Genomic DNA, 17,115 nt, shown 5'->3' on the forward strand with positions numbered 1-17,115 from the left:
CTTGAAGTGCTGCAAGTTGACGAACGTCCCCGCATACATCGTCCGCTCGAAGGCGCTGCAGCACATCGGCAACCGCATGGACGACAAGGTGGGAAACGGTAGAGGCAATGGCAGGGGCGACGAGAGAAAGCGGCTCTGGAGGACGGCATGCGCAGAATATGTCCATGACACCGAACAGACGGTGAGAGACAACCTCAAGGCGGCAGGCCTCGACGACCAGCGCGTGTACGTCGTGGATAAGAAGACGATGCTGCAGCTTGTCAACAATGAGCCACGCCCGCGGGATCTTACTCACGAGGAGGATTTGCTAGTGGACGTGCTTACCGAGATGAGGGCGCGGCGTGCCATTTAGTAACGTGGCAGCCACGGGCCATCGAGGCACGTTAATTTCGAGAACTCGCTTCGATCGCTCTGCGCAGAAGGGCTCAAGTCTCATTTCGATCAATGTCGCATTTCTGTCTATCCTCCTTCAATGACAAGCATGAGCGTAGTCTCGTTCCGAACGTAGCACCAAGAATATCTGTTACATACCTAACATGACTTCCCTCGTACTGTTCGTCAATGTTGTTAAACGTCCCCTTTCACCCACACGAGAAGATCTGACTGCTCGGCATCCCGGGCCCTCGGAGAGCGGGCTACTGATACTCGGCGCGAGTGGAGACTCGGATCCTCGGGATAAGATTCGACATGCAGCAATACAGCCAAGGTCGGGTTCCACAGGAAGAAAAGCCAGTGAGATGTGCAGTTGCATGCCAAGAAGTCAACGCAGACATTGCGCGAGTACATGGTTGAGACAGACCGACATATTGAGCGGAACGTTGAAAGTAACGTCGAACAAGGCCAACGAGGACTGACCTGCCCAAAAGGGCAATCCGGTTCTTCCCGGGCCAATCACGATGGAGGGAGAAATTGCGGGGGCACGGTGACCGGAGGGCCCCTGCGTGCAGTCACCCCAGAAACCCTCGTCCGCTCTCCCAGCAAATCTCACCGACCCGCGTGCGATGGCGACCGGCGCGGCTGCAGCGTCCTCCTCTGCGACCTCCTCCTCCCAGCCTCTCCTCGCCAGCGGCGACTGGACCAAGAACCTCGTCCAGCTCGCGAAAACCGCCGAGCTCAAGTACGTATCGCATGCCATCTTCGCATCCTGCCCGGTTGTGTCCTCGGACGATCTATGCCCGGTCGATGTGTGCGACGGGTCCATACGGAATGCGTTCATGCCCGCTCGACACCGGTGGGACGTTCGCCGTCGCGATCAATCCTGAAGACTGGTGCGGCGTTGACTGCGTGATCCGTGCGCATCCTGGTCCGGCGCACGGTGCTTTCGCGTCTTCCGAGTATGCGAGTGCCACTGCTCGTCCGGTCGTGACTTCGCCCGCCGTCTGCGCACACGCGGTCTGAGCTACCGCGGTCCCCGACTTACACCCCCGATGTCGCAGCAAGGTCCTAACCGCCATTGTCACGCAGGAAACATGCGCTCACCCTACAGCTCCACACGGCACATATACTGTCGGCGCATGCATCGCTAGACCAGAAGCAGAAGGCCATTCAAGATGTCAAAGAGCAGAAGAACAAGTGCGTTGCTGTTATTCAGATCTCGCAGTTGTCAGTGTTTCATGACTGCCATTGAATAGATTGGAGAGTGAAAGGGCTAGATTGCTGAACTGTCTTCGCGAGGTTAGCACTTCGATGCCATGCCTGTCCACGCCGCATTGAAATCCCACCGATTCTGTAGGTGAACGAAGATCGAGACAAGGTCCAACGTCCAATATGTGCCTTGAAACTATGTAACTTACTCCGATCCGTCAGGCGGACCTGATGGAAGCGACGCTGAACAAGGAGTGCGTACCACCTCCCTTGCACCCCATCCATTTTCTGCCTTTTGATAGCATCCCCAACCACCTATGTTGTTGTCCGCCGCCCTTCGCTATCTGTCACAAATTCGCAGTGGCAGATCCCCAAATGTCATGTCAGATGTTGACTTTCACACCCCACTATAGATGCGCGGACCTGCGTCAGAAGATCCAGGCCCTCAGCGACACCGAATACGCCACCGCGAAAGCGGACGTCGACAGACTGCGGCAAGAGCTCGGCCAGGCGCCCCTGCCTAGCCTGCAACAAACATTAGAAGAGAAATCAACGCAGTCAGTGTCCATTCAGTCGATCGCTCCGCACGTTCATTTCGTATCACTGTCCTTTCTCCCGGTGCACTCCTCCCCTCTGCACTCCACCCGTACCTGCTTCTCTTCTCCCTGTCAATGCTCTTACCATCTCGCCTTTGACATCCCATTACCACACAACGGCTCGTTCCGAGTCGATCGCGGAGGCCCGTCAAGCTGACGTCTTGCTGTGCAGGTACCTCAAGGAGCTCCGCCTCCAGACCGAGAAGGGAAACACATCCAACAAGCGCGCGGCAGAGGACACCTCAGGCGCGGACGGTCAACCGTCGGGCAAGCGTCCGCGCGGGCGACCGAAGGGCAGCAAGACGAACAAGGGCAAGGCGAAGGAGACCGCGCCCACGGGGAGTGCGGGTGCGACACCTGCTCCGGGGACTGCGCCGAACTCTTCCGCGCCCTGAGTGGGCCAGGCGGCGTTTTCGCGGATTCTGGGCCTGCGGTCGGCGGCGGGATGCTGCAACGAGGGACGACGTGGTGTGCGTCCGACGAGATAGGAGTGTGCTTCGGCCAGGGCTGACGGCTGATGGTGTCGCTGTGGGGTTGCTGGTGGGTGGTGGACCCGGGTGGGGTGATGGGCGGGTGACACGGTCGAGACTGTAGCCCCTCATTCAGGTTGATGGAGGCAATCGTTCTCAGGCGGACGCATGAAGCGATCAGTGCCGGTGTGGTGTAGGTTCCTGTAGATCGGTGCACAGTCGTGCGGACACTCTCCATTCTTGCGAGGGCGTGGTTTACTCGTCCTCGCCGTGTTCCACTCATCAAGTAATCCACTAATATTGTATGTCTTTCATGTCACGAATGTCACACGTATGCCCGTAAACACCGTATTTGACGGATTGAGTGTGTGATCACAGTGTGGTTGGTTCGATTGTTGAGATGCTCTCACCGAGGAGACCAAGGTAGATAACCAGTACCTACTAACGATCCCGCCTCGGGGTGGATCAGTTCGCCGTTCATCGATAATTATCAAAGACAGGATCTCATTTCCGGATGGACTAGTTAATTGTTGACGCTCTCCGGTCTTATGCATAGTAACAGGCCTGGGCGTATCGTCCAACACCAGCAAAAAGGACGCTATGTCGGGTACCGTCAAGCGCCCGCGCGCCTTCCTACAATTCGTATCTAGATCGCTTAGCCGCCCATTCCGCGCAGGCGCCACGGCTGACAAACAAACTGCGAATCCCCATCTCGGATTTGTGACCGGTCTGGGCGATCACAGGGCGGGGCGGGAGATGGTCTCACTCGAGGAGGATGAGTAATCGACGAACAAGTCGCAATCGTTGGGCCCGATGCGCGAGGGGGGTTCGGGATGGTTCAATGAGTGGGTGGGGATGATTGCTCAGCTTGAGTGCGAGCTGACGGTGACCGAGTTGCAGTATTAGCAAGACTCCGAGCGAAGCCCTTGCTGAGCGGGGGCCCCTACTAGCACCTGGGCGAACGTCCTCGAAGGGAGCCGTCGCAGTCATACGAACGTCCGTCGACAACCGCAGCTGCGTACATACGTGTTCCCCGTGCAATGTGACGCGTATACACTCGTACACCTCGAACGCGCGGTCACGGTACGGCACGCTGCACTCCGTCAAGCGCCTGCGCGCCGACCGCGGCGCAGTCAACGCGTCGCGCACCGGCCTCGTGCACGTGGACGAGAGTCCCCGATCCTTACGCCCGATGTCAGATGAGATCTTATTCATCGCCGGCAAATTAGGCAGCTGGGTACCTGCCAGGACCTCTCGTACCTTGGCGTGCTCTCGCTGGGCATGCAACCGCTCCGAGTCGCCCTTTACAACGCGCATTCTCGTCGCACAGAGCGACACGCTCCCCAGACCGGGACGTTGCGAGGGCTCGATGGGATCGCGCGCGCGGAGAGCTAGCGGGCGCTCAAGCCAGCCTAAATCGCGTTGTGGGCGCCATCACCAAATTCGTTCCGTTGCCGTGCCGGCCGGGCTTGATGCCACTCTGAAGCCGAGCTTTGCATCCTGCGGACCTCTACGAGTCCGACGCGGTTCGGAAGGACGAGCCCGTAGTAGGCTGCATGACACTGCGCAGCCGCCCTCTGTGATTACAGCAAGGTAGATTTCGATCAGTGACCAGCCAGCATGAAGCGTGGACGAACATCATCGTACACAGGCCATCATGACTGGACAGTCAAGCCGACGAGAAGCAAATCGATGAGGCTCACTCACCGGTACGTAGAAACCGCTCAGCGGGTGTCATCAAAGACTAGCAGGATGTACACGCGCGTCTCGCGCGCCCCGGCGCTTTACGCCCTGGATGAACGATCAACTAAAAGCAAAGTAAAACATGTTTTATTCATCTTCGTCCTGGACGGCCGGGAGACGACCCTACCGACCATCGACAGCCCGCGGCCGGCGCGTCGTACACGCTAGCGATCAACAGATGCGCAAAAAGGTCACAGCGCGGGCTACGGCAGCCACACCGGTGCACACCATCCGCGCTCACTATAGCCGGTGTCAAATAACTGTCTTGAATGCAACAGTACAGGAATCGCTAAGTAGAGGCGTACTGCGGGAGTGTGTCGCGTCAATACGGACGTCCGCTGCGCCCGGCATCGCCAAGGTGCACCTGCCCCATCTGTCCAAAACCTCCGCGGGCTCGCCGTCACGCCCGACGTCTGTCACGATCGCTGCCCGACTCGGATGGCCGCAAGCCAGGAGCGCCGGCGGAATCGAAGGGAAGGCAGGTCACGGTGGCGGCGACGATCAGCGAGCACCGGACACAGACACGTCTGAATGGTGGACTGATGGTGGACGTCCTGGACAATGGACATTCGTCGGTAGGTACGCTGGGGCGTTCGCCGGCCTGACAGTGACATTGGGGCGCGGCGGGGGCTGGTTGAGAGTTGTGGCGCGGAGATGCCTCCCTGTTGGGCGCGGAGCGTGTGGGATCGGCGGGGGCCGAGGGAGGTGGTGTTAGGTCGGTGCCTAATTGAGTGCACCGCGGAAATCGGGATGGGGGCCTTTGTGCGCGGATGAGAATGGAGGAAAGCCGACGACAGAAGGCTGCGAAGCGTGGCGAGAGACACGGAGGAAGAGAGAAAATTGTGCGCACGCACAGTGCATTACGGATGGAAGGGAATATCGATACATTACCAGGTGCATAGTCTGCTTGTCGTGGGATCAGTGATGGAATTGCCTGGAGAACGTCGAGTGCGATATGACGACGGGCTGGGAGACATCCGGGTGGTCAAAATCGCAACCGGATGGCAGGACTGGCGTGACGGCGTCATTCCGCGGGTGCTCCCTGCTTCTCCCTGCGGATGAGTGCGTTCGAATGATTCCGAGTTACTCGGGTGCGTGGAGCATGTGAAAGCGATGGGCAGGAGGCCTGGAACGCAGGCAGAGTTCCAGGCTACACAGAGTGTGATAGATAGCAGACATAGACGAGGACGATAGGCGGTGTCAAGGAATAGCACGCAGGATCGCCTTCGCTGCTGGTGGCGGTAGCAAATTCCAGATCGGGCGAGGCACGCAGAGTGAGCATCGAAGCATGTGGCAGGAGCCCAGACGGGACATCGGACGGGGTCCAGCCGCCCCACCGTCTGCGTCGCGGCGTCGATGCGAAGGGCCGACGAAGAGGTCGTGAACGGAGCAGGCAGGGACATCCGAACAGTGGTGGACGCGTGCGCCGGACGAGGACGGCGGCAGGGGGGAGCCAATGGCGGGCAGGAGTGACGGGTGACGGTAGGAGGGTGACTCGGTGTGACTCGGGGAAGCGGGTACCAAATGGGACGAGCGGCCGATTGGGTGACGCGGCGGGCGCCTGGGGATGTGCGTTGGGGGCGGATGAGTGGGCGCCTGTGTGACGGAGAAGGAGAGTCATCCAGTCATCCGAGGCGGCTGCTTACGCCCGCCACATGCAATCTCTGCGGCCTACGGCGCCGATCTAGATCGTACCGCTTTCCAAGCCTCCCCGGGCCCTCCCACTGCGATCCATATAATACGTCCTCCGTCCAGCCATGAACCCACTGCGCCCCGAGTCCCCGCCTCCCCTGCATCCTCCCCTCCTCGTCCCGCATCCAGATGGCCATTCCCGTGCACAAAGCGTCCCTCGTGGACCCCTCCCTCCACAACCCAGCCCTTCTCCAGCTCATCAAGGTCGAGTTGTCTCGTAACCTCATCGGTCAGTCCTTTCCTCTTTCGGCATGTAGATCATACCCCTCACACCTCCACAGAGCACATCGTAGACACCGTCGTTGAGACTGTCGACTACTCCCTGGGTCGTCCCTCATCTCATCACGAGGTCGCTCCCTCTCGCGGCATTCAGAAAATGCCAAGTTCACCAATTTCGTCGCGGACGTGATCCACAAGGCAGAGATCAAGGTCCCAGCCCTCCTCGTCACCCTCGCCTACATCGACCGTGCCAAGCCACACCTCCAGATCGCCCTCGAGCAGTGGGCCTGCGAGCGTGTCTTCCTTGGCGCTCTCATCGTTGCGAACAAGGTACGCTATCTCCTTCCGCCCCTTCATTTCCGACACATGCTGATGATCATTACTCCACTTAGTACACGAACGACTCAACGCTGAAGAACGTGCACTGGGCGCTCTGCACAGGCATCTTCGGCAAGCGCGACATCGGCCGCATCGAGCGCGAGTTCCTCGACGTGCTCGACTTCGAGCTCGGCGTGTCCGAGCAGGACGTCCTCGCGCACCACGCCGCCATCATGGCCATCTCGCACCCCTCCCACCACCACCACATCCGCGCCGCGCCGTCGCCCGTGCGCACCCGCCCAGCGTCGCGCTGGAGCTCGGACTCGGACTCGACGGACGTCGACATGGACTCTGACGGTCGGCGTCGTCCGGCACGCTCGGCTCGCCGCGCACGCCGCCGACGTACCCATCTACGCTCCCGCGCCCGTCTCCGCCCCACTCAAGCATGCTCGTTCACTCGGGTCCGCCGTCGCCCCGGCGCCACAGTACGTCGTCCTCCCCTCACCAACGCCTGCGCACGTCCACGCACAGCCACCATCATACGAAATGGAGCTCGACTGGCGACCGCAGACGCGGGCGGTGCAGCAGGAATACGCGCAGCGCTCCCAGCAGCCGCAGGGCGAGCAGGTGCAGCGGACGCAGTCCGAGTCGTCTGCGCAGCCGCGCAGCTCGGGCCACAACCGGATGTCCTCGGCGCTGCAGCTCCTCCACGCATTCCCTCTTCCGTTCAACATGCACGCGCGCGGGGCTTCGCAGACGAGGCAGCGCTGTCCGTCGGGCGCGTGCCGGCCACTGCAGGTACATCCGAGCCTCGCTCCGCCCACCGCGGCGTATGCGCCGCAAGTGCTTGTATGAGCCTGCATCTGCATCCTATCTATTCATACTCTTCGATCCTAAAATTAAGTGCGCAGCGCGTAAGGCTGCTGCGAGACGCACGCTCGTTATAGCTATCTATTCTTTTCGTTCTCACTTCGCATTCTGCCAGCGCACAGCTGCCCAGCAACATTCGCATCCTGCATTGCTCCACGTACTCTAGAAGCCGCTCCCCTCCCTCTACATTACATACTGCATAATCCCCCGGAGGGCCCCTGTACTGTACGCATACCGATCTTGCTTGTTTCACCTGCATTGTAACACCAGCCACTGTCTGTACCTAGATCGATCATGACAACACAACACGATAATTGTCCTTGTAACCGCACGCAAATTTTCCGTCTTGTGAGCGACAAACGTTCGACATCGGGAGCGAACGGCCCTGATTCATTGAGGTACGCCGGAGCGGACCCGGCTTGGCCGGGGAGAGGCTAAAATTCAGATCTGAGATGAGGTGGCAGCACTATTTTCGGCGCTGCGCGTCGCCGCGGCGTCGGCGTCGAGTCGGCCAACGCGTGGGCTCGGTGGACTCCCGGCTCGCCCGCGGCCGACGAGTGCGGAAAACTGAAGAACAAAAGATCGGATGGTCGGGAGTCGGGACGGCGCGGGAGGCTCAGGTGGACGACGCTGAGGATGCCGCTGAGGACGGTTGACAAAGCGTGACGGGCGTGACGCGGCGCGGCTGAGTGATGGTGCATTTGTCAGCGTCCCGCCGGCGTGCGATGGGGCGACGAAGCTGCGATGGCTCGCGCGTGCGCGGTGACTGAGCGGCGCACACTCATCCTGACGCGAGTTCCGGGCTCGCGGCAGCCTCGTCAGCACGGCGGCTGGCCTCTGCGCGCGTGTCCCCTCGCTCGCCCACCTTCCACTCGCCGTGGTCGTGGCGTGATGCGGGAGTCGCCATCATGCCACCGAAGCCTCGCGCCGCGGCCTGCACAGTCAGAACGCAGGCATGGTGACTCGGAGCCAAGTCAGACGACCCCAGCGTGCGCGGGCATGCAGGGGCCTGTCAATTCGGAACCTGCGCGATTGGCTCACGTCCGCCGTCCACCACTGTCCGTCCACTGATATTCGAAACCCTCGATCCGAATGGCATGCCTTCGTAAGTTCGTCGCCCGAACTCTCCTTCATGGGCCGTGACAACTCACGGAACTCGGACTGGAGCTAGCGCCGTCGCCTTCGGTGAGCAGACCGCGAGAAACGACACACGGGCGGCGCCCGCTCCCAGCACGAGGCTGCACCGGTTGGGTTCACAGAGTTGCCGGTGCGGCTGTCACATCGCCCCCAAAAGCACTCTATTGAACTTGATGCATTCGGCCGGTCCTGTGCGCCACAGCAGCTGTCTCGTACGGCCCTGCTACTTATGGTACCTGCGTCACTCCTGTCAACGTTTCTCGGGATGCTGTCCGTTGCGCTGCGCTTACATTAATGTCTTCAACGCCTTCAGGCTGCCCGGAAGTCCTGACTCGTTGGCCTCAATCTGGTTACGACCATCATCGTCTCCCAGCGCTGTCATACTCGCCTACATTCAAAACCTGTCCCCTTCAAGTTGTGTTCATGCGTGCACTGCCACCGCACTACTCGGTCGTCTCGCTGTCCGGGATCTACGGGCTCGATGAGTCGGTGTATGCGTCTTGGCAACCGGTGTCACTTGGATTGCTATGAACCTGTCGTTCGCACAAAGTGTACAGCATCTGCAAGCGGGATCTGTGTACCGGCAAGGCCCTTCGCAAGCATCACACCTCCAAGTCCGTATGGCTGTCCTTGGACTCGGACCAAGATTTGGCTCGCGACGGAGAACGCTGGCCCCGACAGCTTCGGTGCTTGGGTCTTTGAAGATCAAACTTTGCTTGATGTTGCACTCGCCGCCACCCCCGAGGCTGGGATCAAGGCATGCCGCGTTCCTGCAACAAGGTGGCCGCAACAAGATGTGGAGACCCCTCTTCTCACCGTCTGGGATACGAAGGGCTCAGTGACTACTGCACGACGTCGGGCGAACGTCGGCCTTCATCAAATCGCGATCAAGAGGGCGCAGTTCATTATGAATTTGGAATTCGCCGATCCCTCCCATTGCCAACGTTCCAGTCACGATCATACTCTTCCAGGCCCTCGCCATGTGTCTGATCTTCTCTGCTGGTGCTCGCGGGAGGTCTTGTCTTGTCTGCGCAACTGCAGAGCATAGCGCCCTGAATTTGTAGGCCGCGCGTTCTGTCACTGGCGAACGATGCTGCATCCCAAGGCCCCTCCGAATCATGGCCTGTCTTTCCTCCCGGTACAGCGCGTATACAAATGTGTACTGCGTCCCACGTACGGCCACCTGCTTCCGCCGCGAACTGGTATGATGCGCCGCTGGTATCACCGGTCTCAGACCCATTTGACTGCGGGCTGTACGACGATGTTGCGCCACCTGATGGTTCTGCAGCATCGCAGCGGGGCCGGGAGAAACTGCAAAGCTCCCTACACAATGTCGGGCGGTGCCATATCGTCTTGTTCTCCGTCGGGACAGCGGACTACGGACCCGATGGGAACGTAAGTATCGGAATGGCAGGGTCTAGTGGCCTGTGGCGCGAAGAACGCCACCACGCAAGCCGTGTCTCACCTCCTCTCTCGTCCCTGTCTCTCTCTCAGTGCTCTTCAGGGATTTCACAGCGCATATACTCACCGTACAGCCCGTGCTAGCTACATATTAGCAGCATGCAGGTAACTATCCTTGCATATGACTCATCTTTGTTATGACCGCTCCCGGGCCTACCGACGATATCAGACCAACTCTCATGGGGAGCCGCGGTAAAGGAATATACTTCGGAGGCCTCTCGTACATTTTATTGCATCCCCACAACATCCTGAACTGATGCAGAAGTGGTCGGAACTTGCTGGGGCTGCATATTTCTCGTCACAGTAGTCCTCATCTGGCAGGTCCCGTGTGCGGTTCACGATGCGGTTCACTGTTCAGTTTCGAGTCCCGTACCAAATTCAGGTTACGGAGGCTTTACTACTGCATAGATGATCGGAAGCCTCCGAGATGTCTCTCCTTCCTCTCGTCCTTGAGTTGCCCAGGCCGGATTTACAGAGTCCATGACCGCTGCCGAGGTGAGTTATTGGCCTTTCATGTTTACGACGCACTTTCCACTCATTCACCTCTCTTTGGTGGCGATCCGTAGAACACATCCATAACCTGGGTGTCTACTATTTCGCTTCGTTTTCTCGTAGCGACTGTCCAGACAGTGTCAGAAAAGATTGTGCACGGCCATGCGCTCTGTACTCAGTTGCGGTAGTGCGAGCTTCCATTCTGTCAATTCCCGCACCCGAGAGGCCTCAGATATCAGGCACAGCGTCATCGCAGGCATGTCTTTGCCAATACTGAAGCGCTAATACATCAACCAGGTCAGCTGGTAAGTACAGTGTAACGTTCTTCCGCGTCGACATAGACTACGTCATTGTCGGTCATCACGTTCACTCTCCCTGCCACGCTACCGCCTGCACCAGAATCATCGGTGCCTCTAGAACGTATAGCGAGAATCGACGATACGCAGTACGATGTCTCATTTCCTGCTGGTCATATCCGACCGAGCTGACAAGTGCCTAATCACGATGACAGTACCGCAAGGCTGCGCATGAACCACTACTTTGCGCTTCGATAGAGGCCCCAACGCACGGCCCACCTGATTCACCGAACTAGCCCCTTTGGTCGACTCGAGCCTCTACGAATAGGAGGCATACCCGACAAAGTGGCTGGGCGAGTGCATATGAGTGTCCAGTCCCAGGACAGGGGCCAGCTGGGGCCCCACACGCTCTGGGCGCTAGACCTAGCACTCCGTCTCGATCAGGCCTAATGTCGGCGCCGCACAACTTAACTAGTAGGCCGCGGACGAGATACTTTGGAGCCGGCATCTGTCGTTCCTATGTCTTCCTCCCAGTCCCTCGTTCACGCCGCTGACATCGCGTCGGCGAGCGACAAGGCACCTGCATGTAGCTCATGCGGGCTCGTGCCCAAGGAAGGACAACACTATCTGGTGTGCAAACGCTGCAAGCGAACAACATACTGCAGTCAAGTTTGCCAGCAAGACGATTGGGAGTCGCATCAGTGCGTACGACTCATCCATGGTTCTTTGCGTCGTCTCACATCCATCCGCAGACTTCCCTGCTCGGACGTGGCGTACAACATGGCGCGCATCCGCGCCATCCGCACAGCGTCACAGTCGACGACTACTGCAGATGTACCGTCGGCCGAGTCTCGGCTCCATCTCCTCGAGCACTTCCTAGACGCTCACACAAGGATAGTGCAACAGATCGTCCCCGTCGCTACGCATCATCGCGGACGACGCGGAACGTTCGACTACTTGGGCGAGTATGTCGTCATCAGCCTGGCGTACCGGAACGATTGCGGCGGCAATCCCAGTCGGTCATATCGCGTTGATTCCACCGAGTTCCTGCGCATACCCGCCGCCTGCGAGCGATATCCCCACCTACGAGGACGCATGGAGCATTGGTTTAGCTTGAAAGGAGACGAATACCGGGCCAGGAGAGGCTTCCTAGGGTTCGTACACATCCTCTGGGTGGCCGACGACGACGGCTTCGTGGTGTGGCAAGCGCTGCCCGACTACGATGTGTCACCTCTTCAAGCCAGTGCTATGCGGCAAGCTGACGGTAGCGATTGGCTGGCGCCGCTGCGGTGGGCGGCGGAGAATGGCTTCGTTTACCGGCATCCCCGTCCTGGCTTTCCCTTCCCTCTCATGGGGCATCTGCAGAAGAAAGGCGTAGGGTGGCAGTGGCAGCCGTTCTCCCATGCCCAACTGGTCGCCATGGGCAGCGACGGAGTCGCGCTCTTATAAAGGGGCTATTAGTGCGTACTGTCGACTTCGAGTGTGGCTTTTATTGATTACCCGATATCAGAGCCTCCCTACTCGGCGTATGTTGTTTGTGCGGCCCCGTCGCTGGGTGATATTTGGATCCCTGGGCATTGCGGGTATGTCTATTACTGTATGTTCGACGTCTATGCATTGGCTTCTGGCATCATGATGGCCGAGCACGGATGGCCGACTCACTCGCCGCGCAATTGCGAGGGTACGCGAAGGATAGCGTCGTAAGTCAACCCGATATTGCGCTATAACATTGACACGTTGGACGCTGAAGTGGTCGGTCGCGCATGGTTGCTTGTGCTGACTGCAGGGATGTCAGGTTTCTAGCATTCTTGTCACTCGTAGTAGAGGCCGTGACGCGCACCTGACTAGATCATGTCAATATCATTCAGGTGTAGGCCTCGGGAGCAACTCTGTACTCTTGGTTCCGATACTATACAAATGTTTGCCTACTCAATCATTGCGCGTGCGACGAAACGTTACAACTGTATACATAGCCCGAAACCATCAATCCCTGGACTTCAGGAGCGGCGTGACTTCAGCTACGCTACTGGAGTCAAAATTCAACACCCGTCTGCGACGTACATCTTCGCAAATATCTCCTAATAGCTCCCATTCATGAAAGTTGCCCCGCGGCAGCTTGGCCTCTCCAGAGCCAACCTGCGTTCCGCTGCCGTTGATGACAGCGTGAAGAACAAACTCCTCGACGAAGTACACCGGCTGTGCTGGAAGCCCGGCGTCCTTCAGCGCCTCCTCGACAGCTTCCTTCGTGGGTCGCATGTAGTGACTACGAGCGTTCTGCCACAACGCCGAATTCTGACCGATCTTGACCCGTTGACTCCTCGAGCCATCCGGGAAAAGGGCGACCAACAAACGATCAGTGTGCTTGCCTGCACAGACGATGTATGACGGTATGTCGAAGTGCGCACAGCCCTCTAGGATGGCCAGATCCGACTTCGTGAATGAGCCTTCCTGGTCAAGCAAAACCAGGAATGCGTCAAAGAAATAGAAGCCCTTGTCCTTGAAGAATTGCCAGCCCGGGACTGACAGCTTCTCCAAAGTGGGGATAAGGTGAAAGACGACGGGGTGGTCGAGGCTGGTGAAACGATGTGTGCCAGCCGCTGTGGTCACGGAGGTGCTGATCATGTCCGGATCGCCTTTGTGCGCATTTCTACGACTGAGGGAGGCGCTCAGGAGCGAGAGCCTGTCCTTCGCGGTAGAGCCGGTGATCGCGAAGTGGGCGAGGTGCTGTTTGTACCCCAGACGCACGAATGCGGCTTCGAACTCGCTCACTGTCGGTACTTCGACAGGTCGAATAGATCGGGTAGGCAGCGATGTCCACATCCCAAAGACTTGTCCCTCAAGCCCCTCGATTACTCCTCGTGGTTTCTCTGCCAGTACCATGAGTCTTCGCTGCCCCTGCCTTCCACGCGATGTCACCCGGGCGCTGCGTCCCCGGGCGTGCGTTACGATCAGCTCCTTCAGCTGCTCTAAAGTTGGGTTCGGCCCCATCTCCTCAGAGCAGGCGGCGTCGACGATGGCTCTGCTAGATGCACTACCCATCCTTTGGGCCGGGCTTCTCACTGGCATAACGTGTAAGTGATTAACCATTGCCAGTGAGGCCTCCTGCAACGGACGTACAGAAAGATCGCCTTTGCTATGGGTACTGCTTGTGGTGAGATAGAACGAGCTTGAATGTGGAGAGTCTCGGGGAGATAACGCACCCTGAATCTGCGGAGTCGCAACTCATATTAAGGTTGTTCACTGAACCTTAAACGGACCTACGTATACTGTCCATGCCGCCATATATAGTACATCCTGATTCCTCACCTGCGAAGGCCCACGGCGTAGTAGATTCCCTTGATAATATTGGGAGTCGGAGGCGGATACCGGGCAATGAGGAGTATGTTATGCATCTATGCATCAGCTTGGGGCGTTACTAGAACGGCTAGTTCATTCCCTGCCACGGCTCCTAAAGAGTGAGAGTACATTGTGAAGGACTTGATAGTAGTACTTAGCCTCCAGATCCGTTGGGCGTTGAAGTGGTTGGATACGCATGATGAGTGCTTGCACTTGCGGGGGCGGCCTTCCGAGTTTATATATACGATCGCAGTGGAGGCGGTCTGGTCCGAATCGCGCACAACGGGCGTGAATGAACCCGAAAAGGTTCGAAGACTTAGATGGAGGCTGCGCAAGTGAAGTACTGCAGCAATACTGTACAGAGCCGTGCCGCCGCACTGGTAACTTAGCCTAATACCTGAGAGGAGGTAATTGGCATGTCACGGTGGTGGGCGCTCCCGTTCCGTCTGTCTGGTACATACTACTACTTATAAGGTCCCCCACACTGCTAGCACTGAGTGCTGAGTACTGACTGAGCATTCGGACTAGTACTTGTATGTCACAAACGACAAGTGACATACATGTACCGTCGCACCAGCTCGGCCCTGCCCATGTGTCGAGCAGACTCGGTCAATTGGAAAAATCGATGCTACTGTACAAACGCTTGACCTCCGCTTCACCGCGACAATTGTACATAACGTGCCATGTGTGGATGCAGTACCCGGAGACGAGAACGTTAGTGGTTCATAGATATGAGGAGGACATTGCCCGTGTTTGTCCATGAGTCATGACCGAGCACACGTCTGCAACGTACATCTTCGCACACATCTCCCAATAGCTCCCATTCGTCAAAATTAGCAACGCCGGGCATTGGCTTCGTTTCTCTCCTGGTAGCCTGCCTGCCGAGACCTTTGATGGTAGCGTAAAGGGTTTTTCTGAAGCTGATTAGCCACTGCCAGCACCCTTTGCCGCTGATGATATCGTGGAGAGTGGACTCCTCGACGAAGTAGACCGACTGTGCTGGAAGCTCGGCGTATCTCAGCGCCTTCTCGACAGCCGCTTCGGTGGATCGCATATAGCGACTACGAGCGTTCTGCGAGAATGCCGGGTTATTATGACCGGTCCTGATCCGCTGGCTCCTTGCGCCATTGGCACTGGAACCAAGGGTGGTCAACACACGGTCAGTGTGCGCGCCTGCACAGACGATGTATGACGGTATGTCGAAATGCGCACAGCCCTCTAGGATGGCCAGATCCGACTTCGTGAATGAGCCTTCCTGGTCAAGCAAGACCACGAAAGCATCAAAGAGGTAGAACCCCTTGTCCTTGAAGAATCGCCAGTTCGGAACTGACAGCGTCTCCAAGGTGGGGATAAGGTGGAAGACGACGAGGTTGTCGCGGCTGGTAAAACGATGTGTGCCGATCGCTGTGGTCTCAGAGGGGTCCGGATCGCCTTTGTACGCATCCCTACGACCGAGGAAGGCGTTCAGGAGCGAGAGCCTGTCCCTCCAGGTAGCGCCAGCGATCGCGAAGTGGACGAGGTCCTTCTCGTACCCAAGACGCACACAAGCGGCTATGTACTCGTCCATGGACGGTACTTCCACGGGTCGAATGGATCTAGGAGGCAGCTGGGACTGCATTACTCCAAGGATACGACCTTCATGGCCTGCAACTGTTGGTTGCTCTGCCAGCGTCATGAGCCTATGCAGCCCCCGCCTCTTTCGTGGCAAAATCAACTCCGCGCGGCGCTCCTGGATTTGCTCGTTGATCAGCTCTTCTAGCTGCACCAACGTAGGGTTCGGCCCCATTTTCTCGGACCGAGCGGCATCGACATCGACGATGGCTCTGCTGGATGCAGTACCCATGCCTTGAGCTTTCAACCGCTTAAGCTACAGAACGTATAAGCGACCATCTATTCAGGCATTATGTATGTATGTTACGCACCGGGAGACCAGCTTTGCCGTAGGCAACGACGACTTGGTGGGAGAGATATGGAGGGTGGTCGTGGAGATTGGGCAGCCTGAGTCTGCAGGAACGGCCCGCTAACGTACTCACAGCTCACGAGCATATCTAGGTTTCAAACCTTAAAGGAGCATACCGTCAGTACCGCTGCCGTATGAGGTTGAAGAAGCTCTGAAGGTATGCGCCTAGACGAGAGGAAGCGCCGCCATATGGTCTTGTCACAACAGCGTCTTGAACTGTGCGTCTATACTTATCTTCATCTTCGCCGGGAAGTTCATGGCCGGTCCCATGTCCATGGTGCGAACAGCCCGTGGACTACGCTGAAGAAACTGCCGTTATTACTGTGAAGTCAGACGAACCATCGTTACAACAAGACGTGCTTACTGCTGCGACGGTACACATAGAACAAGAATACGACCTCAAAGCACAACTGCATCGTACACGACATACGCCACTGAACTGGGTGCCACACTGAAAGTTAAGACTCGAAATCCTCAACGACGCGCCTACGGCGTGCCTCATCAAGGATATCCCTCAACAACCTCCACTCATCAAAGTCATCGCGGCTCGGCTCGGACTGTCCTCTGATGATGGGTCGAAGGTTATCCTTGTCTACGATGTAAACCCGCTGCGCAGGAAGCCCAGCCTCTTTGAGGTTCTTCTTGACATCGCTTCGTGTGTCCTGAACGAACTTGTCGCGAGCAGCGTACCAAAGCGGCTGCCCGCGCACGTCGCGACCATCTTTCCCAGCGTCAGCAGTGTAGTCACTGAGACTGATGTCGGTCATGACGTTGCGAACGTGCTGAAGCGCCTTGGAGCGGACGATGTACGTGGGGATATTGAAGCGTTCCGAGTTCTTCAATATCGCGATGTCCGTCTCCGTGAAGCGGTTGTCGAACAGGACAATGATGGCGTCAAACGCATACAGCGCTTGGTCGCTGAAGTACTGCCAGCCCGGGAC

General features: G+C 57.9%; 5 protein-coding genes across 5 annotated transcripts; 3 read left to right on the top strand and 2 right to left on the bottom strand.

The window, feature by feature from the left end:
* Positions 1-953: 953 nt before the first annotated feature.
* Positions 954-3,007, top strand: B0H18DRAFT_1033839 (uncharacterized protein). The gene is made up of 7 exons (XM_048030204.1): positions 954-1,117; positions 1,465-1,572; positions 1,632-1,674; positions 1,733-1,753; positions 1,807-1,838; positions 1,998-2,141; positions 2,353-3,007. Exons 1-7 carry the CDS (start codon positions 1,002-1,004, stop codon positions 2,573-2,575), a joined length of 687 nt encoding a protein of 228 aa, XP_047888440.1. The 5' UTR covers positions 954-1,001; the 3' UTR covers positions 2,576-3,007.
* A 3,141-nt stretch (positions 3,008-6,148) lies between these two features.
* Positions 6,149-7,931, top strand: B0H18DRAFT_1033848 (uncharacterized protein). The gene is made up of 5 exons (XM_048030205.1): positions 6,149-6,314; positions 6,367-6,414; positions 6,435-6,634; positions 6,697-6,960; positions 7,067-7,931. The coding sequence occupies exons 1-5, from the start codon at positions 6,215-6,217 to the stop codon at positions 7,475-7,477; spliced, it is 1,023 nt and encodes a 340-aa protein (XP_047888441.1). The 5' UTR covers positions 6,149-6,214; the 3' UTR covers positions 7,478-7,931.
* Positions 7,932-11,556: 3,625 nt separating this feature from the next.
* B0H18DRAFT_1033858 (uncharacterized protein) lies at positions 11,557-12,538 on the top strand. The gene has a single exon (XM_048030206.1). The coding sequence runs from the start codon at positions 11,659-11,661 to the stop codon at positions 12,325-12,327; it is 669 nt and encodes a 222-aa protein (XP_047888442.1). The 5' UTR covers positions 11,557-11,658; the 3' UTR covers positions 12,328-12,538.
* Positions 12,539-12,800: 262 nt separating this feature from the next.
* Positions 12,801-14,184, bottom strand: B0H18DRAFT_1033859 (uncharacterized protein). The gene is made up of 3 exons (XM_048030207.1): positions 14,140-14,184; positions 13,997-14,085; positions 12,801-13,937 (listed from the first exon to the last, which is right to left on the bottom strand). Exon 3 carries the CDS (start codon positions 13,915-13,917, stop codon positions 12,862-12,864), a length of 1,056 nt encoding a protein of 351 aa, XP_047888443.1. The 5' UTR covers positions 13,918-13,937; positions 13,997-14,085; positions 14,140-14,184; the 3' UTR covers positions 12,801-12,861.
* A 621-nt stretch (positions 14,185-14,805) lies between these two features.
* Positions 14,806-16,255, bottom strand: B0H18DRAFT_1214507 (uncharacterized protein). The gene is made up of 2 exons (XM_048036579.1): positions 16,137-16,255; positions 14,806-16,081 (listed from the first exon to the last, which is right to left on the bottom strand). The coding sequence occupies exon 2, from the start codon at positions 16,055-16,057 to the stop codon at positions 14,930-14,932; it is 1,128 nt and encodes a 375-aa protein (XP_047888444.1). The 5' UTR covers positions 16,058-16,081; positions 16,137-16,255; the 3' UTR covers positions 14,806-14,929.
* Between the last annotated feature and the right edge of the window lie 860 nt (positions 16,256-17,115).

The sequence above is a fragment of the Fomitopsis serialis genome, assembly GCF_022376445.1.
Source record: "Fomitopsis serialis strain Sig1Antser10 chromosome Unknown B0H18scaffold_99, whole genome shotgun sequence".
In the NCBI taxonomy this organism is placed as follows: domain Eukaryota; kingdom Fungi; phylum Basidiomycota; class Agaricomycetes; order Polyporales; family Fomitopsidaceae; genus Fomitopsis; species Fomitopsis serialis.